Here is a 23,782-nt window from a genome sequence, read left to right on the forward strand (position 1 = left end):
TCGATGTGCATTTCCACTGTTGTACACCAAGTTTAAGGTATAAACACCTCTCGCAATCTCGGGGTGGAGGATGTTTTACGGGGCAGTAAATATTCTTGGCGATAGGTGAGCATGTTAACGTTCGTTCTACTGAACCACAATCACGCGAGCTTTTCTTCCCCAAACCAGCAGCAGTGGCGCATAAAAGTCATACATTGATGTGTTTATTAGGTGGTATGTAACGTGACGGAATTAAACCACGTGATGTGGTGTCAGATTGCGGATCCAAAAACAAACTTATTAATACCACTAGCAGGAAAAAGTAGTTTTTCGCCCGAAATTCGATTTTTATCACAGATTCATTCAAAATTCGGCTATAAGAACCTGGAGACATAAGAATGTACTCATTCGCTCACTCGTGAGACGATGTAAAACGAATTATATTGTTATAGGGTCTACATAATTGGCCTTGCAATCAAAAGTGTACAATTGCCTATGGCGAATTCGGTTCTTGATCCGTTAGGAAACATTCCCGACTGCCTGGTTGTATCTATTGTGCTTGCCACACAAGGTGCTAATTCATACAATTGCAAGCACAGAAAAGCAGAAAGCTTTCAATTATTAACTGTGGAAATGCTAATAAAATACCAAATTGAAGAGGAGGCCCAGTTCCAGTAGGAATGTAGAGCCGTAAAAGACAAAATCAGGATGCTGGGTCATTAGGCCGAATGGTCATTAGGCCGAACGCTCATTAGGCCGAATAAAAAAGGGGAGTGAGAAGTGAGTAGTGCGAAATGAGGAAGAACTTGAACAGAAGAAGAAAAAAAAAGGAAGAAGGAAGAAAGAAAAAGAAAGAAGGAATATGGGAGTAAGGAGGAAGAAAATGGAAGAAAGAAGAAAAAAGAAGGAAGAGGGAAGAAGAAATAAGGAAAAAGGAAGAAGTAAAATGGAAAAAGGAAGAAGGAAAATGGAAGAAGGAGGAAGGGAGAAGGAAGAAGAAAGAAGGAAGACGGGAGAAAGAAGGAAGAAAACGGAAGAAAGAAGAAAGGAGAAGAAATAAGATAGAAGGTAGAAGGAAGAAGAAAGAAGAGGGAACAAGGAAGAATGAAGAAGGAAGGAAGAAGGAAGAAAACAGAAAGAATGAAGAAAAAAGAAGGAAGACGGAAAAAAAGAAAAAGATAAAAGTAAGAAGAAAAAAGAAAGAAGGAAGAAATAAAGAAGAAGAAAAAAAAGAAAGGAGGAAGGAATAACGAAAAGGAAGAAGGCAGAAGGAAAAAGGAAGAAGGTAGAAGGAAGAAGGCTGAGGGAAGGAGAAAGAAAGAAGGAATAGTTGAGGAAGAAGAAAAAAGGAAGAAACAAGAAGAAAGAAAAAGCAACAGAAAGAAAGAAGCAACAAGAAAGAAAAAGAAAAAAGGATAAAAGAAGAGTGAAGAAAGAAGAAGAGAGAAAGTAGAAGGAAAAAAGAAGAAGAAAGTAGAAAGAAGAAGGGTGTTGAAAAGAAGAAAAAAGAAAGAAGGAAGAGGAAGAAGGAAGAGGAAGAAGGAAGAACAAAGAAAAAAGAAGAATGAAGAAAGAAAGGAGGAAGAAGGAAGAAGAAAAAAGTAACAAAGAAGAAGGAAGAAGAACGAATTTATTAATATTTATTACACAGACTAAGGCCGAAGTGGCCTGTGCTGCACATAAAAAGTCTTCCCCATTCAGTTCGGTCCATGGCTGCACTTCGCCAACCACGCAGTCTGCGGAGGTCCGCAAGTCGTCCTCCACCTGATCGATCCACCTTGCCCGCTGTGCACCTCGCCTCTTGTTCCTGTTGAACGTTGTCGAAAACCATGTTCACCGGATTACTGTCCGACATTCTGGCTACGTGCCCGGCCCACCGCAGTCTTCCGATTTTCGCGGTGTGAACGATGGATGGTTCTCCCAACAGCTGATGCAACTCGTGGTTCATTCGCCTCCTCCACGTACCGTCCGCCATCTGTACCCCACCATAGATGGTACGCAACACTTTCTTTTCGAAAACTCCCAGTGCGCGTTGGTCCTCCACGAGCATCGTCCAGGTCTAATGGCCGTAGAGAACTACCGGTCTTATAAGCGTTTTGTAGATAGTCAGTTTGGTACGGCGGAGAACTCTATTCGATCGGAGCGTCTTGAGGAGTCCAAAGTTCGTACGATTTCCAGCCACAATGCGTCTCCGAATTTCTCTGCTGGTATCGTTATCGGCGGTCATTAGTGAGCCCAAGTGAACGAATTTTTCAACCACCTCGATTTCGTCACCACCGATAGAAACTCGTGGTGGGTGGCTTACATTGACCTCTCTTGAGCCTCTTCCTATCATGTACTTCGTCTTCGACGTGTTGATGACTAGTCCAATCCGTTTGGCTTCGCTTTTCAGTCTGATGTAGGCTTCCTCCATCCTCTCAAAGTTACGTGCCATGATATCAAATCAATGTCGTCGGCGAAACCAAATAACTGGACGGCCTTCGTGAAATTCGTACCCGTCGTGTCAATCCCTGCCCTTCGTATTATTCCTCCAAAGCGATGTTGAATAGCATACACGTAAGACCATCACCTTGCCGTAACCCCATACGTGTTTCGTGTTGAAACTCGAACTACGCACATCACCCGATCCATCGTCGCCTTGATCAACCGTATCAGTTTATCCGGAAATCCGTTTTCGTGCATTAGCTGCCATAGCTGGTCCCGATCGATTGTATCATATGCGACTTTGAAGTCGATAAATAGATGATGTGTGGGCACGTTGTATTAGCGGCATTCCTGCAATACCTGACGTATGGCGAACACCTGCTCTGTGGTAGAGCGTTCACCCATAAATCCTGCCCTAGTATCTCACCACCGTGTTTAAACAGCTCTCCTGGTTGTTGGTTAACTTCAGGGACTTTGTTGTTTTTTAGCCGACCAAACTCTTCCTGGATTTCCTGGAGATCCGAAGCCGAAAGACGTGCTCCCAGGTTCTTTAGCACATCGCAACCGTTGTCTGCCACATCGCAATTCAGATGCTCTTCGTAGTGCTGCCGCCGCCAACTTTGGATCACCTCACGCTCGTTCGTAAGAAGGCTCCCGTTTATATCCTTAGTACCACAGCCCGATATATGTGTAAGGATATCGGGCTGTGGTACGTGGCCCTTACGTGAATGATTCAACTTCTCATAGAACTTTCGTGTGTTATTGGCGCGGTACAGTTGCTCGTCTCTTCATGGTCTCGATCTTAATGCTGGCGCTTTTTTCTCCGGAAAATCGAATTTTGTCTGTTCCTTACCCGTGTATATCGTGCCTCGTTTGCCCTCGTGCGATGTGCATTCTTCTCTTTCATTCGTTTCTTTGATCCGGGAGCACCGTGCCTAGCAATGAGAATAGATAGTATTTATTTTCATTGCGTGCCTAGTGCAGCGATATCGATGCTTCCAATTGTGCATCGAATATCTCTCCAATCATCTTATGCGTCTAGTGTTGGGCTAGTCTACCGTCTTGTAGCCGCCCAATGTTTAGCCGCGTACGTTCGTGTTGTCGGTGAAGAATTTACCGTCGATCAGAACGTGGGCGATGTGGTTTTCGGTTTCTTGATTAGGTGATTTCCATGGGGCCATGTGGATGGAAGTGGATGCGGTGGAAGAAAGTGCTTCGGGCTACCATTCCGCGGGAGACTGCAAAGTTTATGCATCGTTAGCCGTTGTCGTTCAATGCGGTATGCAGACTATCCGATCCGATGACCAATCTATACATTTCCACCCTTCCTACCTAAGCGTTCATATCGCCGATGACGATTGTCTGCTCCAGCTGTGCATAGAGCGCTTCTTTCTGGTCGTCTGGTCTCCCTTCGTGTGGGCAGTGCACGTTGATGATGCTATAGTTAAAAAAACGGCCTCTTATCCTCAACTTGCACAACCTTGCGTTGGTTGGCTGCCACACAATCACGCATTGGTACATCTTGACCAACACTATGAAGCCGGTTCCCAGCTGTTAGTAGTTTTGGTAGAAGCGTAGCCGCTCGATGCCAGCTTTTCCACACTTTCTGTCCTGTCCAGCAGATTTCCTGCAGCGCTACGACGTCGAAGTTGTGGGGATGTAATTCATCGTAGATTATCCTGTCGCAACCTGCGAAGCCTAGCGACTTGCAGTTCCGTGTTCCAAGCTTCCGATTGTTATCCTTTATTCGTCGCCAAGGTCGTTGACGTTGCCTTTACATTTCGCAACATTCACGCTCATTCTGTTCACATCGCATCAACGGCTTAGATCGATTTATGAACGATTCTCTAGGTCATGAGTTCAATGCAATATGACTCGCGCTTGATGAAACACTGGGAGGGAACACAAAATTCAAAATTCGTGGCGGCCTAATGACCAACTTTTCGTCTGATTGTGTTAAAATATTACAATTTTTGCTCTACCCTCTTACAGCTATACCGGATATTGTCCCCAATACATGTATAGAATTGGGAATACGTACTCATCATTATCACATAAACTATTGATTGACCCAACGGTTGCACACGCTGAGAAACTTATTTTAGCTGATCGCTCCACCGATGAGTATCAGGTAACTAAAAATTAAAACAGAGTTTACCATGGCAGACAGTTTATTACCTCCAATGTTTGCAGATAAATCGACCGACCATCAAAGAGATAGACCCCACCGGTGTGATTGTGCCCCGCCACGAAGATGCCGACTCCCGAGATACCATCTACCACAAACCGTTGATGCCCGGATATGAAGGATACATACCACGGACTCAGGGAAAATACGGACGGCGTTATGCTGTGGTTACGAGCGAAGGATTGAATGAATTCGAACGAGAGTGTCACTGAATCGAACACAGATGAAGAAATTGAGACACCGGAACGGCGCAAACCCATTTCCACAATCTCCGAATACAGTTTGGGCGATAGAATGAAGGTTTGTTGGGTTCTGTTGTTTTTTTTTTCCTTCATAAAATCGTAACTCTTGTTTTGCAGTTTCACAAAAGCGACTACCATTTTCCATTGGAGGCCACACGACCAGAAGCAGTGGGTGTATGTAAAGAAGTTCCGTTTGAAAACCTGCCACAATTACCTTGCGCTACCTTACTCTCGCCACACGCCACCACATTTCATGGATAATGCTAACGATGAGAAGCATTTCAAATTAGGTAAAGCGTCTTTCTAATATGTAACACAGTTATCAAACAGTTAGAATAGAGAGAACCTCACCTTGTGCATGTTAGAAAAGAACAGGGATAACAGTTGTACAAAGCACGTGTAACCGTATAATGAGTCTACCTACTTTTTATTTATTTCGGCACAGAGTACACTTACTATTTAGAATAAAAATAAATGCGAAAATTAAAACCATTGGTAACCATGCAGCTGTTTTCAGTTCTTTCGATTGCCTCAATACGATTGAAATCTTTCAACATTCCGATACTGTCAAGCCATGTTTCCGTTATGTCTTTAGTTTCTAGAATTGTTTAATCGATATTAAGACCGAAACTCAAATGAGTGTCATTCCGATATTACTGCAAAATTAGGTTGAATGCCGAGGTCCACTGTTGGAGAATTCTAAAACCAGCTGTGCCATGTCTTACGCTACACGTGTGTTATCGATTTTGTAAAATATTTCTAGCTAAATTATATTCAAATTTTTTTCAGGTTACACCGGCCATAAACCGTTCCTGTGGCCAAGGTTTGGCGAAGCGAACGTGTCACTAACGAAAAAGACGTTGTGTGATTTTACCAACAGTTATCAACATCGGCGGCACACCGAATGGGTTCCGATTTCACCGGCTGGAAGTGGAACTTGCCAACCCAGCGCCACTATTAATGAGATATACATGAAAAATATTGGGCTGGTTCCGAGCTACAAGGGTCATGTGCCTGGAGCGATGTTTAGGTAAGTTTTCGATTGCAACGGATCACCTACCTACTATATGCTGGTTCGTTTTCTAGTGTAGTGGTTTCTGACAGTAAGTAAAATCGGTTACTTAGAAGATAGGGGAAAAGACGGCTTTGGCAGGTTTTGTTCTATTATTGGCAGGGGGGTTTTTGTCGACCGAATTTTATTAAATTTGGCCACAATATTCTTTGATATGCAAAGAATGTTTAGGCCAAATTTGAGCATAATCAGTCATAAAAAACCCCCTGCCAATAATAGAATAAAACCTGCCAAAGCCGTCATTCTCCCTAGTTCGTTGAGAAAAAAGTTTATTTGATAACATTTTTCTCAACTATGGTATTCCACTGTTAGTTTTACATTAGAAAATATAATTGAAATTTGTTAGAAAATACCGTGCTGTGCCCTTATTCCGTTCACTTAAGACAATGAACTATGTCTAAAAACTCTAAAAAATAGCCGTTAAGTATTTTGAAGCTGCAATTTAGCTACATAGTGTCATTTTCTATAGACAATTGAAAATAAAATATGGTGGGATGCATTCATAAACTTCAGTTCCAATAGTGATAACAAACTTGAGCAATGAGTCCTAATTCCAATCATCTGAAATGGCATTGTTCCTAATTCCGTTCATTCGTGTTTCTAATTCCAATCACCCGAAAAACATTTGATTTCTTGGAGATGTTAATATCAGACTTAATTTTTCTCACAAATTCATCTTTTCATTCATTATTATTACAAATAAAAAACTTAAAATATCACTGTTATGAAAACTCATATGTGAATATGTACGTTATGTGGAAGATATTGATTTGAAAAATGTATTGGAGGTAACCACTTTCCCTTCGATGGGACTCGAACCCATGACCCTACAGTACGCTAGACTGGTGCTTTAACCAACTAAGCTACGAAGGACCTCCGTCGGCCTTCGCAACCTAGCGGCTACTGAACGAGCTCGAGATTCCCAAATTGGACGCATAGTCAAATCACTCGCAATCCATTTATCAAGCCAATACTTCCACATGTGTATTGTACACGTCCACATTAGAGGAGCGTGAGTATTTAGAATGTCTGGCGGCTATTAACGTCCAAGTCGGGTGGTTTAATCCCCGGAAATAGGCAATTACCTTTGATTGAACTGAACTTGAGTTGCGTGCTCTTGCCTACGCAATGCGGTCGGGTCTGAGCTTGACGACCGACTGGCAAATAGCTTACACAACCTCACTTGACCAGTACCGTTGCTGATGAAGAATGTGTATAGCCGCCAGACATTCTAAATACTCACGCTCCTCTAATGTGGACGTGTACAATACACATGTGGAAGTATTGGCTTGATAAATGGATTGCGAGTGATTTGACTATGCGTCCAATTTGGGAATCTCGAGCTCGTTCAGTAGCCGCTAGGGTTGCGAAGGCCGACGGAGGTCCTTCGTAGCTTAGTTGGTTAAAGCACCAGTCTAGCGTACTGTAGGGTCATGGGTTCGAGTCCCATCGAAGGGAAAGTGGTTACCTCCAATACATTTTTCAAATCAATATCTTCCACATAACGTACATAATTCACATATGAGTTTTCATAACATTGTAAATTAACGTCCAAGTCGGGTGGTTTAATCCCCGGAAATAGGCAATTACCTTTGATTGAACTTAAAATATCATTTTCTTCCAAATTTAAAATTCAATGAATGATATTTGCTTTTTTTAGTGGCTGTTTTTTTTATTGTTACATTTATCATTCCAGTTCAACATGAGTTAACCTTAACCTCCTTAACGTAATTTTGACTTGAGCTTAGATACTAGGTCTTTAATTTTGATCTGAATCTTCCAAAACAATGTCTCTGTTTGTTTGGAATTCTTCAATCGCGGTTTCGTTCAAATTGAATATATGTTCAGTATTCTTTGAAACACCGGAAAACCCTACTTCTACAAAGTATTCACGGATTTCGGTAAAACATAATCTTATTTGTAGCTCAAAGACAGGAGTATTTTGATAGTGGACTTGAAACTCGCCAAGAAATATCCGGATAAAGCTTTAAGAACATGAACGCCACAATAAAATGGGTTGTGCTGTTTGAAACTGTCCGTGTTCTTCGGAAACCATTTTCTAACATTGTCCAGCAATCGCTTGACAATTCGTCATTCACCATCAACTGAAAAAAAACTGCGTTTCCGGCCTGAGTTGAAAAACGTTCCCATAACCGTTTTGCGTAAAGTCGTAAACGGAGTTCCTTTCGATTTGACTGCTTACAGGATAGAATTTGTAAGGTCCATCATTCATATGGCTTCGTTCATGTACGATGTACCTTTTCTTACTCATAGATTATATATTCTCAACAAGTTGATTTAAATGTACCCTTATTCCGGTCAAAATATTTTTCACTTTTCAGCATTTTATATCAGTGAAATACAGACAACGATTGAGTGATACACTATAATGTTACCTGTAATATCTTGTTATGCTGCTTTGTTTCCTTTTTTTTTTTACTTTATTAGGCCGATACAAATATTAAATTTATTTTATGTCCGACAGCTCTCGGAAGGTATGAGGGGGGGAATAAAAAAATATCAAGGAAACAAACAAAGTCCAAATGCAATTATTCCATGGAAAAATTTAAAATTTTAATGGAAAATGATAGCAAAGAATGTTTAGATAAAGCAAAGAATATGAATATTTGTAACATATTTATCCAGTAGTGAATATAGCATAAACTTATAATTTTAAAAAATACTGGAACTTATTTCTGTAGAATATTTAGTTTTTTTTCTGTTAGAAAAAGTGCTGTTTTGCTGATGGACTCTTAATCGTTGAAACAATAACAACAAAATATTTAGTACTGCCAGAATTATAAACTTTTTTTTTAAGTCAAGTTTGAATCTCAAACTTGTTGAATAAATGGGTGCAATGTTCAGATGTACTTTTGAAATCACAGACGTGTTGTCTGAACATGACTATTTTATGAAGTTCTTGCAAAGGTTCGGAATTGCAGACTTCTAAGACTATACGGAATACATGTGAAGTGTGAAGTAGAATCGGTGAAGCATCATATCAGCATGCCCAACTACTTGTTTGCGGATGGACTACGGGGATTTTTGTATAGTCGTACGGAGGTCATTTCGGCTCAAACACGGCGGTTGCTGTCTAGACGCTTCCCAACCCCCACACGATGTGAGATGTCTTCTCAGGTGTCTGGTTGCAAATTTTCGTTTACCTTACTTCAAGTAAAAGTACGATACACTAAAACAACCTTGATTATTGGGAGTTTTATGAAAAATAAAACATTCTTCCAAACAAGTTCTAAAATAATCTAAATAAATCTCTATTTCTTTATAAAAATAGCTAATCAAAATTACATTGGATTTACGACACCGGGGTTGGTTTCCTTCTCAGCACCCATCCATATACGTATGCCATTCATTAAGTGGGATCCAATTCTCACACACTCACTCTTGCACACTCAGTTCAGCTCGGCATATTTTGATTCTTTTGCCGAGATCCGCACAGCCGAGCGCTCGGTTAGTGACTTTCTGCTGATATCTCAGCTGAAAAATTAGTTTGTTTACTGCGGCACTCAAAGGAGCCACCGTAAACATACGTTCATTCAGCCGATATTCCAGCAAACGAACTTAAACCGAGATTTGCACAGCCGAGATCGGTGGAAAAATTTAAGTGTGTGTGTTCTGAGTACCTTTAGGGCCAACGTAAAAGATCTTCGTCCTTGACTTCGGCCCAAGTCTGATTCTTATCGACTTCGTTTATTTCTCTGTTAGGGTTTGATAGTAATTTTCCTCATCGTGGGTGGATTGGGAATCTTCTAGTCTTAGCAACTCCTGACTGCTAGGGAGCACCACTGCTCTATAGGAGTTTTAAGTGCCAGACAAAGGCTCGCAACGCGCACTGTACAGGGTCGTTTCTGTTGGGCGATCTCTGGATAAATCCTAAATAATTAGGTGGACTGACTTACCACTTACCTTGGTTTTCGGCGAACTAGATGTAATTTTGAAATAGGGAATTTGAATACAAAAATAATTTAGCAAAACTACTTGAATTTAAAGAATCATACAATCTAACACTTTATTTAAGAAAACTTTTGATATGGTCTTATAAATGGAGTTTAGTTTAGGAGACTTGCTCACTTAATCACGTGTTTCTTAGGCTTAACACTGTCGTTGCGGCCGTTTTGATGCTCGGTGGTCGACTTTTATGGTACGGTGCACTGGGGCGGAGCGGGTCCTGATGAGGCTTTTCCGAAATCAGACAATGCCGGGGAGGGGCACTAACGGTGTATCACAGCAACGAAATCCAGATGACGGCAACTCGGCCAATATAGCGATAGGCCTAGCGTTTCACTTCGAGGGCCCAGGGAGCGGTACCATGTGCACTAACTTCACTAATAGAGCGTCTTCAAAAGAGATCGAGTGGGCTATTGAACGTGGTGATCGGAACTGCACACGCGGTTTTCTGTTGGCCTGCTTCGTGTCTTCATGACCTGACACACACTCTTTGGCCAGGTATACAACTGGCTATTATTACCGACTTTAGGCACACTCACGACGGAAGATTGTCACTGGATACGGGCCATGGATTGTCCTTAAGGCCTTACTATCAGCACTCGAACGGCCGGGTATTGCATTACCCTCACTTGGCCGATTAACTAATCGATCACCGTTCACTAGCTAAAAGCTTGCTTTTTTCCGAAACGCGTGGTCACCTTTTTTTTACTCGGTGACGGGTCGCTGCCGTTGTCCTCGCTCCTCTGGGCCGATTTGAAATACTAGAGAGCGATTTTTGGTCTCTAAAGACTTATATAGGTTCACGATTTCCCATTCCATCATTCCATTCTGTTCGGAACCCTTTGTAGCCGCCCCAGTGTGATGATCTCAGCTTCGCAGGTGATGGTATAATTTTTGCGTTGCATTTTGCGGGTGAATAAGGGGTACAATGGGTTTGGTTGGTGTATTTTTAGGTTTTAATTAGTTTAATGCAAATTTATTGTACATAATTTATTTTATTTTTATTTAACAAAATATATGTGATCTCTGCTAATACACACCAATGCGTATTCGGGGATTGGTGCATTGCCTGAACCGATTGGATCTCCATGTTCAATGTTGATCTTGGTCCGCCGCGCGTTGTTGGCTGGTTTTGATTTTCGACCTTCTCCACTGTTTGCCTGGCAACCGCACAGTTAAAGTCACATCCAACGATTTGGTCTTGTTGACGTTGATGAGTGTCATTCAGTCACACGGCCAGGTCATTCAGTTTACTCTACACGGTAGAGCACTGTTGTGTTGATAAGGCAGTATCATCATCTGGGTTGAAATCGTTCGATTGCTCTATGGTGGTGGGCTACTAGAGCGGTCCATGATTTCGTCAATTTCGATGGGCAACAGCAACAGAGATATACTATATCCATTCGCATTGCGCAGAACTCTGTGGTCAATTAGGGTTCTTCAAATTCAATGATGCAAAGCGTGACAGAATGGCTCTGACTTGATCGTGTGCGGGGGAATCCTGCCTGCTGCCGTCGGAGAATTGTCAACCTTTTCCTGTATCTGAATTAGGATAAGTCGTCAAAGCTTCAAGAAGTTGTTCTAAGTGGTCGAGTCAACGTTTCAGCTGATCAGTTGGTTCGGTGAGTGATTGACGAGTCGCGTCTTTCTCTGGCATCCACAGATTTGTCCTTGCTCCAATCATGCGTCGTGAAATATCGGAGAAGAGGCTATTATTGGCGAGATCCGACAACGCATTGCTCGGATTCAGCGGCAGAAGAGAGGTACGGGCGACGAATCAAAACAGACCGACTAGAAGATCCAGCTGTGAAGAGATCGTTCGTTGAAGAACTTGGAGTTCGGGTAGTTGATGGAAGGTGGTAAGCGTAGAAGAGAAGTGGGCGACGAAGAATGCTTTTATCGCAACATGCGACAACACATTTGGTGTGCTGCTCCAGCGTATCCAATCCCAGCAAAGGCCTCTAACGGGATATGGCGGAAGATTATCAGGGCTTTCCAAGGCATGCTTTTAGGTGCCAAACGTATGAATCTCTTGCGTACGTGTTCGATTCTCAGACTCCACGTAACTTGATGTGGGTGCCATACAACAGAAACATTTTCCAAAATTGGACGTACAAGTGCACAGTATAAAGACTTCCAGCAGTATGGATCTGTAAAATCTTTTGCGACTTTCGATATTATTGCTGATCGATGCAGATCAAATGCTAATTTCGAGTCCAACTGAACACCAAGGTCCATAACATTGGTAACTCTTGAAAGAACATTACCATTAATATGATAATCAAACAGTACTGGCAAAATGGTGCGTAGACTACCTTGAAACCTTTAGCATTAGCATTAGCATTGTTACGGTGTAATTCGTAGATTGGACACTAGTGATACTCATGTTTTACTTTTGAGATCCTTATCTGGAATGATATCAGAAATCAAGAAGGGGAATGGTTTTTTATTCCAGTCTCAAACAAAAATAACAAAAGCATGAGGATTACTACTCCTGGCCTCGCCCATCTTCATCGTAACTAAGGAGAGGAAGGAAGTGTTGATGTAGTACTTACTTAACGAGAGGCCACCGACTTAGCGACACCCTCATAAGTACCACGGAGTTGGATAATGAGGAAGGTAATCGTTGGGTTAGGATTTGACTGTAGCTGGCAATGTAACCATGGTAGATCTTACCCCGTAACACACCACGTAAAGGTGTCTACCCAGGTGAGTGGCACGACGCCATGTTTTTGCAGCCAACATCTCAGTGTAAAATTCATGATAGTATGTGTTTTGTTTACAAACATCACATTTGATTCTCATTAGGATACAGAACTGTCAGTGGGATACGGTCGCGCAATGTTGGCTGCAAAACAAACCTATTGTGTGAGATAGGGATACCACCGGGCTGTGTCTACCCAGCATTACGGTCTGCGTAGACTACCTTGAAACCTTCATCCAGAACTAAAGCGGCATCGTTGAAATATAGTATGAATAGCAACGGCCCGAGATTGCTTCCTTGCGGGACACCAGACTTATTCAAAAATACAGCAGATTCACAACCATCAACCTTCACACGAAGCTCACGATCCGTTAGGTACGATTCCAGCCAAGACAAGAGGTGTGTGGAAAATCCAAAACACGCTAGCTTATGCAATAGTATTCCATGGTCAATTTTGTCGAAAGCTGCCTTTAGGTCGGTGTAAATAACATCAACTTGAGCTTTCTCTTCCATATTCGTTATGCACTTCGACGTGAAGCTCAGCAAGTTCGTTGTAACTGATCTCCCAGGCATGAAACCGTGTTGATCAATCGATATGTAATTTTTCGTTGCATCAAGAACAACTCCACAAATAATAATCTCAAACAATTTTGAGACAGCCGAAAGTTGTCTGAGTCACGAAAATCTGTGTGGCACCCGGCCCCGGGGGTGCAATGGATTTTCAGATTTTCCAATCGGAGCTTTGTCTAGCCCCATTCGGATAGTCGCTGATGTGAGGCAAGGATTTCATCTTCCCTGTTAATTCTGAGCGTAAGCGATAAGATCTTAGTGACCTTGAGCTGCTTTGGCAGCTTATTTTCGTGTAACATCTGGACGACTCTGATTTGAATTGGCTAATGATCACGAAACGCTATGTTAGTACAACGAGCTAACCGTATGCTTCATTGCGGCGGGTCTCACTATCAACGTCAGCATGACGCGCATGACGAGGTGGCTGAGTGTCAACGGGAACAGCCCCATATTGCAGTAGCCGGACGTTCGAAGGATTTCAATATCCTGGCAGTCTGATATCATCAGACGGCGAAATTAAGATCGACATGGAAGCACGAGTCAGAGAGGCTGGGAGAGAAACCGATTGTTCCACGCACCAGAATTCGAATGTACTACTCATAAAAGCCATCAAACACCAATAACAATAGATGCTGAAAACGTTGATGGAAATGGCCACATATTGCAAGGGAGGACGGAATCTGTTAGCAAGAGTTCCCTCAATATTCGGGACCTGATAGGATATAGAATATTTTCGTATTTTCAATTAAAATAGTTTTCTTCTTCTTCTTCTTCTTATTGGCATTACATCCCCACACTGGTACAGAGCCGCCTTGCCGCTTAGTGTTCATTAAGCACTTCCACAGTTATTAACTGCAAGGTTTCGAAGCCAAGTTACCATTTTTTGCATTCGTATATCATGAGGCCAACACGATGATACTTTTATGCCCAGAGAAGTCGAGACAATTTCCAATCCGAAAATCGAACCCTGGGAACCCGGGAATCGAACCCTGCCACCCTCAGCATGGTTTTGCTTTGTAGCCGCGCGTCTTACCACACGGCTAAGGAGGGCCCCTCAATTAAAATTAGTCTAAATAGTCGTTAAAATTAAATTAGCCTTGGTAACAAATTTATGGTCTATAGAGGATATATTTCGTACCAAGATAAAAACAGTTATGTACAATGCTCAAAATAAAAAAAATAAAAAATCCTGCAAAAAAAAATTTTTTTTTCGCCCCCTCAATATTTTTGGAAAGTTGAAGGGGGGGGGGGGGGTGACATAAAATAAATTTAATATTTGTATCGGCCTTAATGTGTTTTTTTAATTCTATGTTTTGTTTCAAATTCAGGGCAAATCTAAATATTTTGACAGACGTTCTTAGCAAGTTGGTTAATGAAAACAATCAAAATGGCGTTTGTAGTGACGACCAACAAATTTTGTTGAAATTTTTCACTCTTAATCGATTAAAATGACGCTTCCATTTAATTTCATGCATTCATAACCATAGAAAAGTTCAAAAATATGTTTCAGTTATTTTTATACAAATTCACATTGTATTCTTCATTATTTATTACTAGTAGACCCGACAAACTTCGTTTCGTTTAAAATTAATTTATTCGCTAATTAGCTCTTGAGTTATGCAGAAATTTCTCCTTTCCCTCGGATATGTTACCTTGCCGCGGTGGGTCGGCTTACGCCATTAGCACTGAGATGGCAACCAAAGACATATCCTGTCGTGGTGGTATCACATGTTGACTATTTTTGTTTGGTGCCGCGTTACGTATCTGGCATTGACGCACTAATTTACGGCATTTGCATGTGATCCAACGTCCAACGGACATCGTGTCTTGGAGCCTTGAATGGTAGTGCAGTCAGGCAGAGGCCTTTTCATCAGTGATAATGATGTGAGTTCTCTTCTTTTCGGCAATACTTTTCTGATGCGTTCCCTGTGACGCTGAGTCGTAGCCACGCTTACATTTAGCTAGCTAGGTATTTATTGAAAAACAAAGTATTCAAGATATTCGTAGGGAATCGACTGCTGGATTCACTGAGTAGAAGTTTTTTCAAAACTATGAACGTGGTACCAGTTTTATTTTGTTATGCCTCACTTCGAAGAGCAATAATAAAAAATACCACACATTATAATGATGGTATATAAACAATCTTATAACGGCTTCATTCTCGATAATTTTTACAAACAGATAGGCAATAGGCGTGATGAAGCTTTAGCTTGCCACCGAAAAGTGAATCCTATACCTGACCTTGATTAGAACTTAATAGATAATCACCGTAATTAATCAACGATAAAGCTACTTGTTAGAACAGTTTAAAGCTATAGGCAACCTTGACAAAAAAAATATAATGGAACAAACTAAGTTCTTTAGCAGTTTCCACTTTTACATTATACAACTTACATTGAGTTTGTAGTGTCGACACAGCTTAAAAACATTGACGAAACAATGACTTAGGTAAACAAAGTGATTTGACGAACGCATAACCTACACTCAGAGCAAACAAAGTCAATTAATTTTCATTCTGCATAAATAAAAGTTAAAAATAGAACACAAATTCGCAATATTTTTTTTATATTTTCAATGTGGTCACAAAAAGCTAACACATTAAATAACTTATAATTGTACTATATGACTAAGTGGCCTTCAAACCACATCAGATGCTTCTTAGGCAAAAAAGAAGACATTGCATTTTAAACATTGCTTTTAATAACTAGAAAAACGTTGTACTAGAAATCTTGAAATTATCATTTTAGCCTTTGATCATTGACTAGTTTGCATTCAATTACATTTTGCATTAGTGTCGAGTCGATTCCAAATCCGAACCTCACTTCACCCCATCCTTATCCTACCCCATGGCGTTCAAGTGGTCTGCACGGACTCTTCTGCCATTACCCTCTCTATTATCGGCTTTGGATTGACTTGCGCTCTCATTGCCCCACCAAACGCTGCAAAATGAAAAATGAAAATGAGTTATGCAGAAATTTCTGTTTCATTTGTATGGGAGCCCCCCTTTACAAAGGAAGGAGGGGTCTCGAACCATCTTAAGAACCTTCCCCGGCCTCAAAAACATCTGCATACAAATTTTCACGCCGATCGGTCCAGTAGTTTCGGAGTCTATAAGGTTCAGACAGACAGAAATTCATTTTTAGATATAGATTTTGTCTTGCGTGGACGGAATTAGGCGCTGATCGGAATAAGGGCACAGCACGGTATATAAGTATTTTAGTGTCTATTATATAATTCCCAAGGAATGTAATTGTCGCTGAAAAATGCAAAAAACAAGCGACAAAAGAGAATAGCGATAACTCTTTGTCCTCAGCTGCAGAGGATAAAGACATTGTTGCGTTCAATTTTATTTGCAACAAACATGGAGAGGTAATTGTTGTGAACTTTTCAAACTGCGATAACATGCATATTTCAGAAGTAAAACACAAATCATGTCAACAGATGGTTAAGTTTATATCTAAATTATGATAACTGATACTTATTTAACCAAAAACATCAGCGGAAACCGACTACTTCTCAAAATGCGCGGCAGGCGATCATTGTCCTATTCTGTTGCAGTTTGGGACAAACGCTTATTGCGAGTTGAGTTTGTCCCAACATTTACAAGACAGGACAATGTTGTTGTCATTAGCAATGTTGTTATTTTACATTCCTTGATAATTCCTAATTTGGTTTCTCTAAAATATTCTAAAATAAACCGTATGATTGACGATACATGAATTAAGAAACAGATAGTATGTAGGGGGAAAGACGGCTTTGGCAGGTTTTGTTCTATTATTGGCAGGGGGGTTTTTGTCGACCAAACTTTATGAAATTCGGCAACAATATACTTTGATATGCAAAGCAAGATTTTTTATGTACAGGTTATCCGACTTCGTCAGTAGATGGGAATAACCAGCGCGGGGGGAAACATACATTTTCAGTGCAAAACTTAAATAAACGATCATAAATTCCATACAAAAATCCAAGATGGCTGAGTTGGGGATATTGACAAGTCGGATAACAGTATACATAAAAAAAATCTTGATGCAAAGAATGTTTAGGCCAAATTTGAGCATAATCAGTCATAAAAAAAACCCTGACAATAATAGAACAAAACCTGCCAAAGCCGTCATTCCCCCTACTGCAAATCCGATTTATGATTTGGGAAATTTAAAGTTTCAAGAAATTTAACAAAATTTTCATAATATCCTAATGTTTCGGTCATAAGTACGGAAACCATGGCATACAAACTTATAAGTGCTTACCAGAAACCTATTTGATTATGCATAGCATTAGTTATGTTGGCAAATAAATACATAAATGATTATAAATAATACACATTTTTCAGGTTTGGTTCAACATTCGGCAATGACAGCAGGAATGCAAAACGGTGCCTGAAGAAATGCTACGAAGAATAAATCTGCTCGATTCTGAAGAAATTAACTTTGATAATAACTATCTAATAAAATTATTTCAGCTATGACTATTTCGGATGAAAGAAAATTCAACTTGGTACAATAAATATTCCTTGAGTGATCCTGAATGCATAGAACCTTATAAACCTTATAGATTCCCATACGCTTGAGCGTAAAATAGCCAATATCTAAATAATAAATAAATTTCCAATACCTACAACAATACGCCATACGCAACCAATAACCGTTGATTTTTCAATCTCACATTATTCAAGTGTCTCACTTTCCGTCCGCAATGTTGAGCATCTCATCCACCTTGACTATTTTTTCCCGGGGCTTTCCTTTTGTTGCTCCTCGACGACATTCTTCTGCGTCGATCGCTTTCCAGCCCATCCAGCTGACCACCCTTTTTCCACTCGTATCCAATCCGGGTTTGGCTTCCTTTATCCGAATCACATTATTTTTGAAATCTCTACAGATCAAATCCGCCACGCCGAACGAATTGTTCATCGTGGTAAGAATGACTCCCGTCGGACCGGTTGCGAGCCAGCCAGATGCGTACAAACCATTCTCATACTTGTCTTCTATATCGTCGATCGTTTGATCGCTACCGGTGAGCGTTCGCTTCAGCACCCTGCCAGCCACATTTGGAACGCAACCTTTTCGGTCGTCAAAATTCAAACTGGCGTCCATGTTGACTGACTTGTAACCGATACTTCGGCACACAAGATCAGTTGGAATTACTTCTCGTTCATCTGTAGAAACCGCCTGATTGTCGGCCAATTTGTTGACGGTGTATTCGATTGCCTCCACACGATTCGTGCCTATGATTTTAACCGGAGAGCGGAAGAATAGCGGTAGGAATTTATTACCCTCGGTGCAATCCTTATTAGCAGTTTGTTCCGTAAGGCTTTTGATCATCAGCTCTGTGATTCGTTTGCGAGGCCGTGGTAAACTGGGCAGTGCTTCGTCTAGGTCTGAAAAAAAAAACACCTAATCAAAAAAAATTCAACCAAAATTTTCGTCTTAGCTTTCATCTTAGTAGAATGATCAATAGTGGACATTCTAGTAGTGGCATTTTGCACTTGCTTCTATAAGGTGAAGAAATTCCCAACATTGAATGTATTCGCAAAGCTACGGTTAGGACAAGGAAACATAGAGAACCAGAGGTTCAGAGCAACCAGAGGAAAAAAAATCTTAACTGCCAGGGGTGATTGAAATGTATAATTATAATAATAAATGTATCATACAAATTAACAAAAATAAAGATGATAGAGTTGAGCACCTAGTCTGAGATATGGATGCATGTATTAGATAATTAGGAAATAAGATAAGTAAAAAAGAAAAATACATTTTTGAATAGGTACTGTTAAAAAACCTAAAGCAAAATAAAATAAAATAAAGAGAGACTAAAGAATTAAAATTGATGAAAATAATTAGAACCTGCCCGAATTCGCTCGGGTTTCATTTTCAGTATGTCAATCATTTAGTTGATAGCAGCACTCCAGATCGATTTCAGTTCGAGCTTGACAGCTAACAGATGAAACCATTGAATTTATATATAGAGGAGATATACACTGTAACAAAAGCAAAACATAAAGTTTCGTGAAAATGAGCTCATGAGAAGTTGAATAGTTTCAGAGTTTATCGGGACGTAGTACATATATGATTGGTTTCCCCAGTTTAAAATCTAATGTACCTACAACAAACCTTGCAAATCATTGGGTCGCCAAGTTGTGGTACAATTTGGCAGTTTGAGCATTTCTCGTAGTTCCTTGATAGTAAAGGCCGCCTGCAGAGGCCCTCGGCGACCCACAAGGAGCACTTTCTTTATGTTGCTTCGTGAAAGTGTCTCCAGCGCATATTCAGTAATGTCAGTGCTCTGTAAATTGAATAAAAAACTATATTTTCAAAATAATTAAAACGTATTTAATATTTTTGGATTCTACCTTTAATAAATCCGGCCCGGATAGCACTATTCGAGCCACATCGACTGCCACATTACCCTGTCCTAGTAACGTCAGTGTGTTGCCACTGAGATCCGGATTTAAATGTTCAAAACCAGGTAAACCGTTGTACCAGGCCACGAATTCCCGAGCTGATAATACGTTTGTTACTGATTCATTTGGAATGTTTAGCTTTCTGTCTTTGTCTGCCCCATATGTCTGTAAAATCAAGAATTCGGTATTTAATTGAAATTATTAATCTAAATTTCAGCCGAAGTTATTCAAAATCCTTGTTATTTTGAGCATAATATCTTTCATAACAAATCCTCTGCCAATAAATATCAGAACTTCGGTAGAGGTTGCGCCGCAGTACAATCGATGAATGGCTGATAGCCAAATATGTAATGTAGGTACGAATAATGAATAGATTAGATAGAGTGCAATCGTTTTGCGATTAGATTACTTAAACGCTATCGACGCGGCAAGGCGCACTACAATTGTACTGCTCATACCGTCACTCAACCCATACATAAAATGTACCATGATTTGCTATAAATTGCTTCTACTTTCATGGCTGTACAGATAATAGCATGGATTTGGTGCATGCATCACATTATCTCTGTCAGTAGTGCAGTAGCTAGCAAAATCTCATAAATCATTGAAACAACTATAGTTTACTGCCCATTGTACTTACCAATAAAACAGCATGATACCTATCTCTGAGTTCGTCTAGCGTGAAATCTTTTCCCAAACTTAGGTTTCCCAAAAACCTCAGACGTGGATTCTCCGCAGTTTTCGTAAATGTGTTGATCACATTTTTAACCTCAGGGTGATCTGGTGCCACACCAAATCTATGAAATAAAATCTTATTTAATAATCCAATTCGACGAAACAGTTCAAATCTTACCTTACAAGTCCAAAGGGAACAGGTAGTCGCTCTAGAATGTCGATTTGGGAATTATCCAAGTGCTTCAAAATATATTGAGCCGCGTAAAATCCAGCGGGGCCCGCGCCGACAATGCATATCCTTTTGGGAGTAGTATCATTTAATGTACTGGCAAATCTCACTCCCTGTCGACTCAGTTGCCATATCTTTGCAAATCCAGCTTTGGTTATCATTCTAGATCAGGTTGATTTTTCTATCATTCACGCTTCCGAGGTAGATTCGACTTCGGTGAGTTAAAAATGTAGATATTGTCGATTGCAAACTTTCGAAGTTTCTTATAGAAAGTAATATTTTTAGTTCTTAAATCTATTAAACTTTTCAGCATAGATGGCCTAGATACTAAAACTTCCCTGGTGGCAGGAGGGCTACGAAAATCACTGAAGCCTTTATTTACATTTTTTATGCTGCCGTAAACTAAACTGTCATGTTGGATTTCATGCAAGTGTTATTTTTTCATGATTATGCGTTACGCATGTAACATAAGGTAGGGTAACCAACTTGATTTGGACCCCGTACAAGCACAGATAAAAATTCCGTGGTTAAAACTACTATTTTGTAGACTACGCTCTGTTTTTAAAACTACCATGAAATTTCAGTAAATTGTACCATGGTTTCAGAAAAATTCACCACTGTTTCAGTTCATGTGACAACCTGGGACGGGACTTGTAAAGAGGAAAAAATGTAACTTCATCTGCAACCAGCAAGCGCTGTCACGAATTGTCAGATGCAACCAGCACCTTTTTTGTGTAAAAGTATTGGTATCCCTCAAAAAGTATTCCGAATGATTTTGTTTTACGAGTACTTTTTCACTTTGAAAAGTATTCTAGAAAAGCCGGACAGCTTAATATTGAACTGTTATGAATACGTGTTTTATTTCCGATAGGAAAATCTTTAGACGATCCCCACCGATGTGTATCCAAATGAGTGTCTAGTATAGGAACGAAATGCGTTCATATTTTATTTATGCACTTGTTCTCGCACCGGTTGTTTCTATCACGGTTGTTGAAGTGCAATCATGCTTCGCACCGGTGGTGAATATCCGGTTGCTATTGAGGCAAACACGGAAATAAATAAAATCAGGAAAAAAATATTATTTATTTTCAAATCTTTCAGAACGCGCTCCAACTTTTGTAATATAAGTATGTGCGTAATGCATTTTGTGATTATCAGATTAGCTAGACACACATCTGCTAGGTGGTGCTAGCTTATATGCAATAATTTAGTGAGGTGGATATCTCGAGATCTATAAGACTTAGCAAGATTTTGTCTTCTACAAAGTTGTTCAGGTAGCCATAACATTTATGATGGAGACTAGTTTAGTTTGGAATTCATACGCATAGTGGCGCTTAGTGTATGAGAAATAACCTGTTAGGTTCAATATTTCTAAATCCGTTAGAGTTAGAAAGTGGCCATCTTCTCAAAAGTTATCCGAATTATCTGTTAGGTTGGTTATGTTATATAAGATTTAAAAGGGTAGTCAAAACCAGAAGTTTAGTTTGAAACCGCAATACTCGTTGGCGCTCGAGTTGAGTTGAATCGAGTCAAGTACGAGACACTGAGAATGGCCTTACTGTAGAAGTCGAAATAAGTATCTGTCAAAGGTACAACCAAGTGGTGGAATTAAATGGAACTGTACGAACTCGTCTTATGGCAAGTAACTTTGTACAATACGGCAATATTCTGAAAATTCCAGATTTTGAGATATTTAACCTATCAGTTTATTTCTTATACACTAGCGCCGCTAAGCGATTGTGTTTAAAACTATACTTGCTTGCATCATGACGGTTTTCACCACCCGAACAACTTTGTGGAATACGGCAATACCCAAGTAACATTTCAAGTTTTATTCCACTCTTGAATTGGTTTTCACGATCAAATTATAAGAACTAACAATAAAACCCATTATTACACGACAACCATCTGATGACCTCTATAAGAGTATAGTATGACCAAGTGGCCCTCTCTAGATGACCACTATAAACCTGTTATAAGCGTATTTGGAAACCCCTTTTAAACCAACCGCAGAAAAGGGAATTTGGCTATGCGGCAGCTGTCAAAATATTGGTTTGAAAAAAGGGAAACAAAATTGCGGAAAAATAATAACAAAATGGACTGATGATGCAAATTATGATGAGCATATAAACACAATAATATTTATTCAACTTTGTTTTGCAATATACTGTCGTTCAAAATAGATGCGCTTTCAATTTTATGGTGAAAGCTAGGTAAAGAATAAGACTCTATACCACGCCAATTATAATACCAACATCTCAAATATCCACTTAATCTGTAGATTTTTCATCCTGATATATTTCCAATTTTAATAATTTACTAGGAGAAGTGTTCTACGCGACGAAAATATTATCTAATTATGGATTTCAGCGATAAATTTCACTGACTTGACAGTGCCTCATTTTTTCCAATATGGCCATCATGAAATCCGATCAGAAAAATGTTGCTCTTATTTTACACCCTTATAAACTCTTTGCAATGCAAATATCCTTATTGCGGTTATTCATTTGACCACATTACGACCAAAAATTGTGGCTTTTAGCGAGCTTTGAAAATATGACTTATTGCGCTCTTCATAACAACCGTAGAGCAGCTCATAAAATCAAATGGCATTTGACATTTGAAGCTTTTTCAGCAGATTTATGAGAGGTTTATTGATAGTAATAAGAGTGCCAATAAAACTGAGCAACTAGCCATGGTGATTGCTATAATAAATCCGCTATAAGAATTAAATAAATCCAACAAGCTTGGGAATTGTTACTTGGGATATTCTAAAAAATTCAGTTTTCGAAATATCTAACCTAGCAGGTAATTTCCGAGGTAATTTCTTATACACTAGCGCCACCAAGCGGTTATATCTTAATCTAAACCTGCATAGGTCATAATGGTTTTGACCACCCGAACAACTTTGTAGAAGGCGGCAATATTCTAAAAATTACATATTTTGAGATACCTGACCTATCAGGTTATTTCCAATACACTAGCGCCGCCAAGCGGTTGTATTATTAACTAAACTTGCTTTCGTCATGATGGTTTTAATCATCCGAACAACTTCTTGTAGAAGACGGCAATATTCTTAAGATTTCAACTATCGAAATATCTAACCTTTTAGGTTATTGATAAAGAAAATTATTTTGAGCTTTTTAGTGGAATGTTTTCACCTGTCATAAGACGAGTTTAAACAATCCCATTGAATTCCACCATAATTGTATCTTGACAGATACGTATTTCGACCTCAACAGTAAAGGTTGTCTTCAGTGTCTCGTACTTTTGACTCGACTTGAAGAAAATGATCGCAGCTTTTAGGTTATTTCCAATTCACTAGCGCCGCCATGC

The 23,782-nt window shown here is 39.9% G+C and overlaps 1 protein-coding gene and 1 pseudogene across 1 annotated transcript; one reads left to right on the plus strand and one right to left on the minus strand.

Moving 5' to 3' along the window:
• On the plus strand, positions 1-17,774 carry LOC134204539 (CIMIP2 protein GA14893-like; annotated as a pseudogene).
• Positions 17,662-20,847, minus strand: LOC134204538 (NADPH:adrenodoxin oxidoreductase, mitochondrial-like). Its single transcript, XM_062679352.1, has 5 exons — positions 20,396-20,847; positions 20,183-20,339; positions 19,492-19,707; positions 19,253-19,424; positions 17,662-18,519 (listed from the first exon to the last, which is right to left on the minus strand). The coding sequence occupies exons 1-5, from the start codon at positions 20,605-20,607 to the stop codon at positions 17,822-17,824; spliced, it is 1,455 nt and encodes a 484-aa protein (XP_062535336.1). The 5' UTR covers positions 20,608-20,847; the 3' UTR covers positions 17,662-17,821.
• Positions 20,848-23,782: the final 2,935 nt, after the last annotated feature.

Source organism: Armigeres subalbatus, unplaced genomic scaffold, assembly GCF_024139115.2.
Source record: "Armigeres subalbatus isolate Guangzhou_Male unplaced genomic scaffold, GZ_Asu_2 Contig656, whole genome shotgun sequence".
Lineage (NCBI taxonomy): Eukaryota > Metazoa > Arthropoda > Insecta > Diptera > Culicidae > Armigeres > Armigeres subalbatus.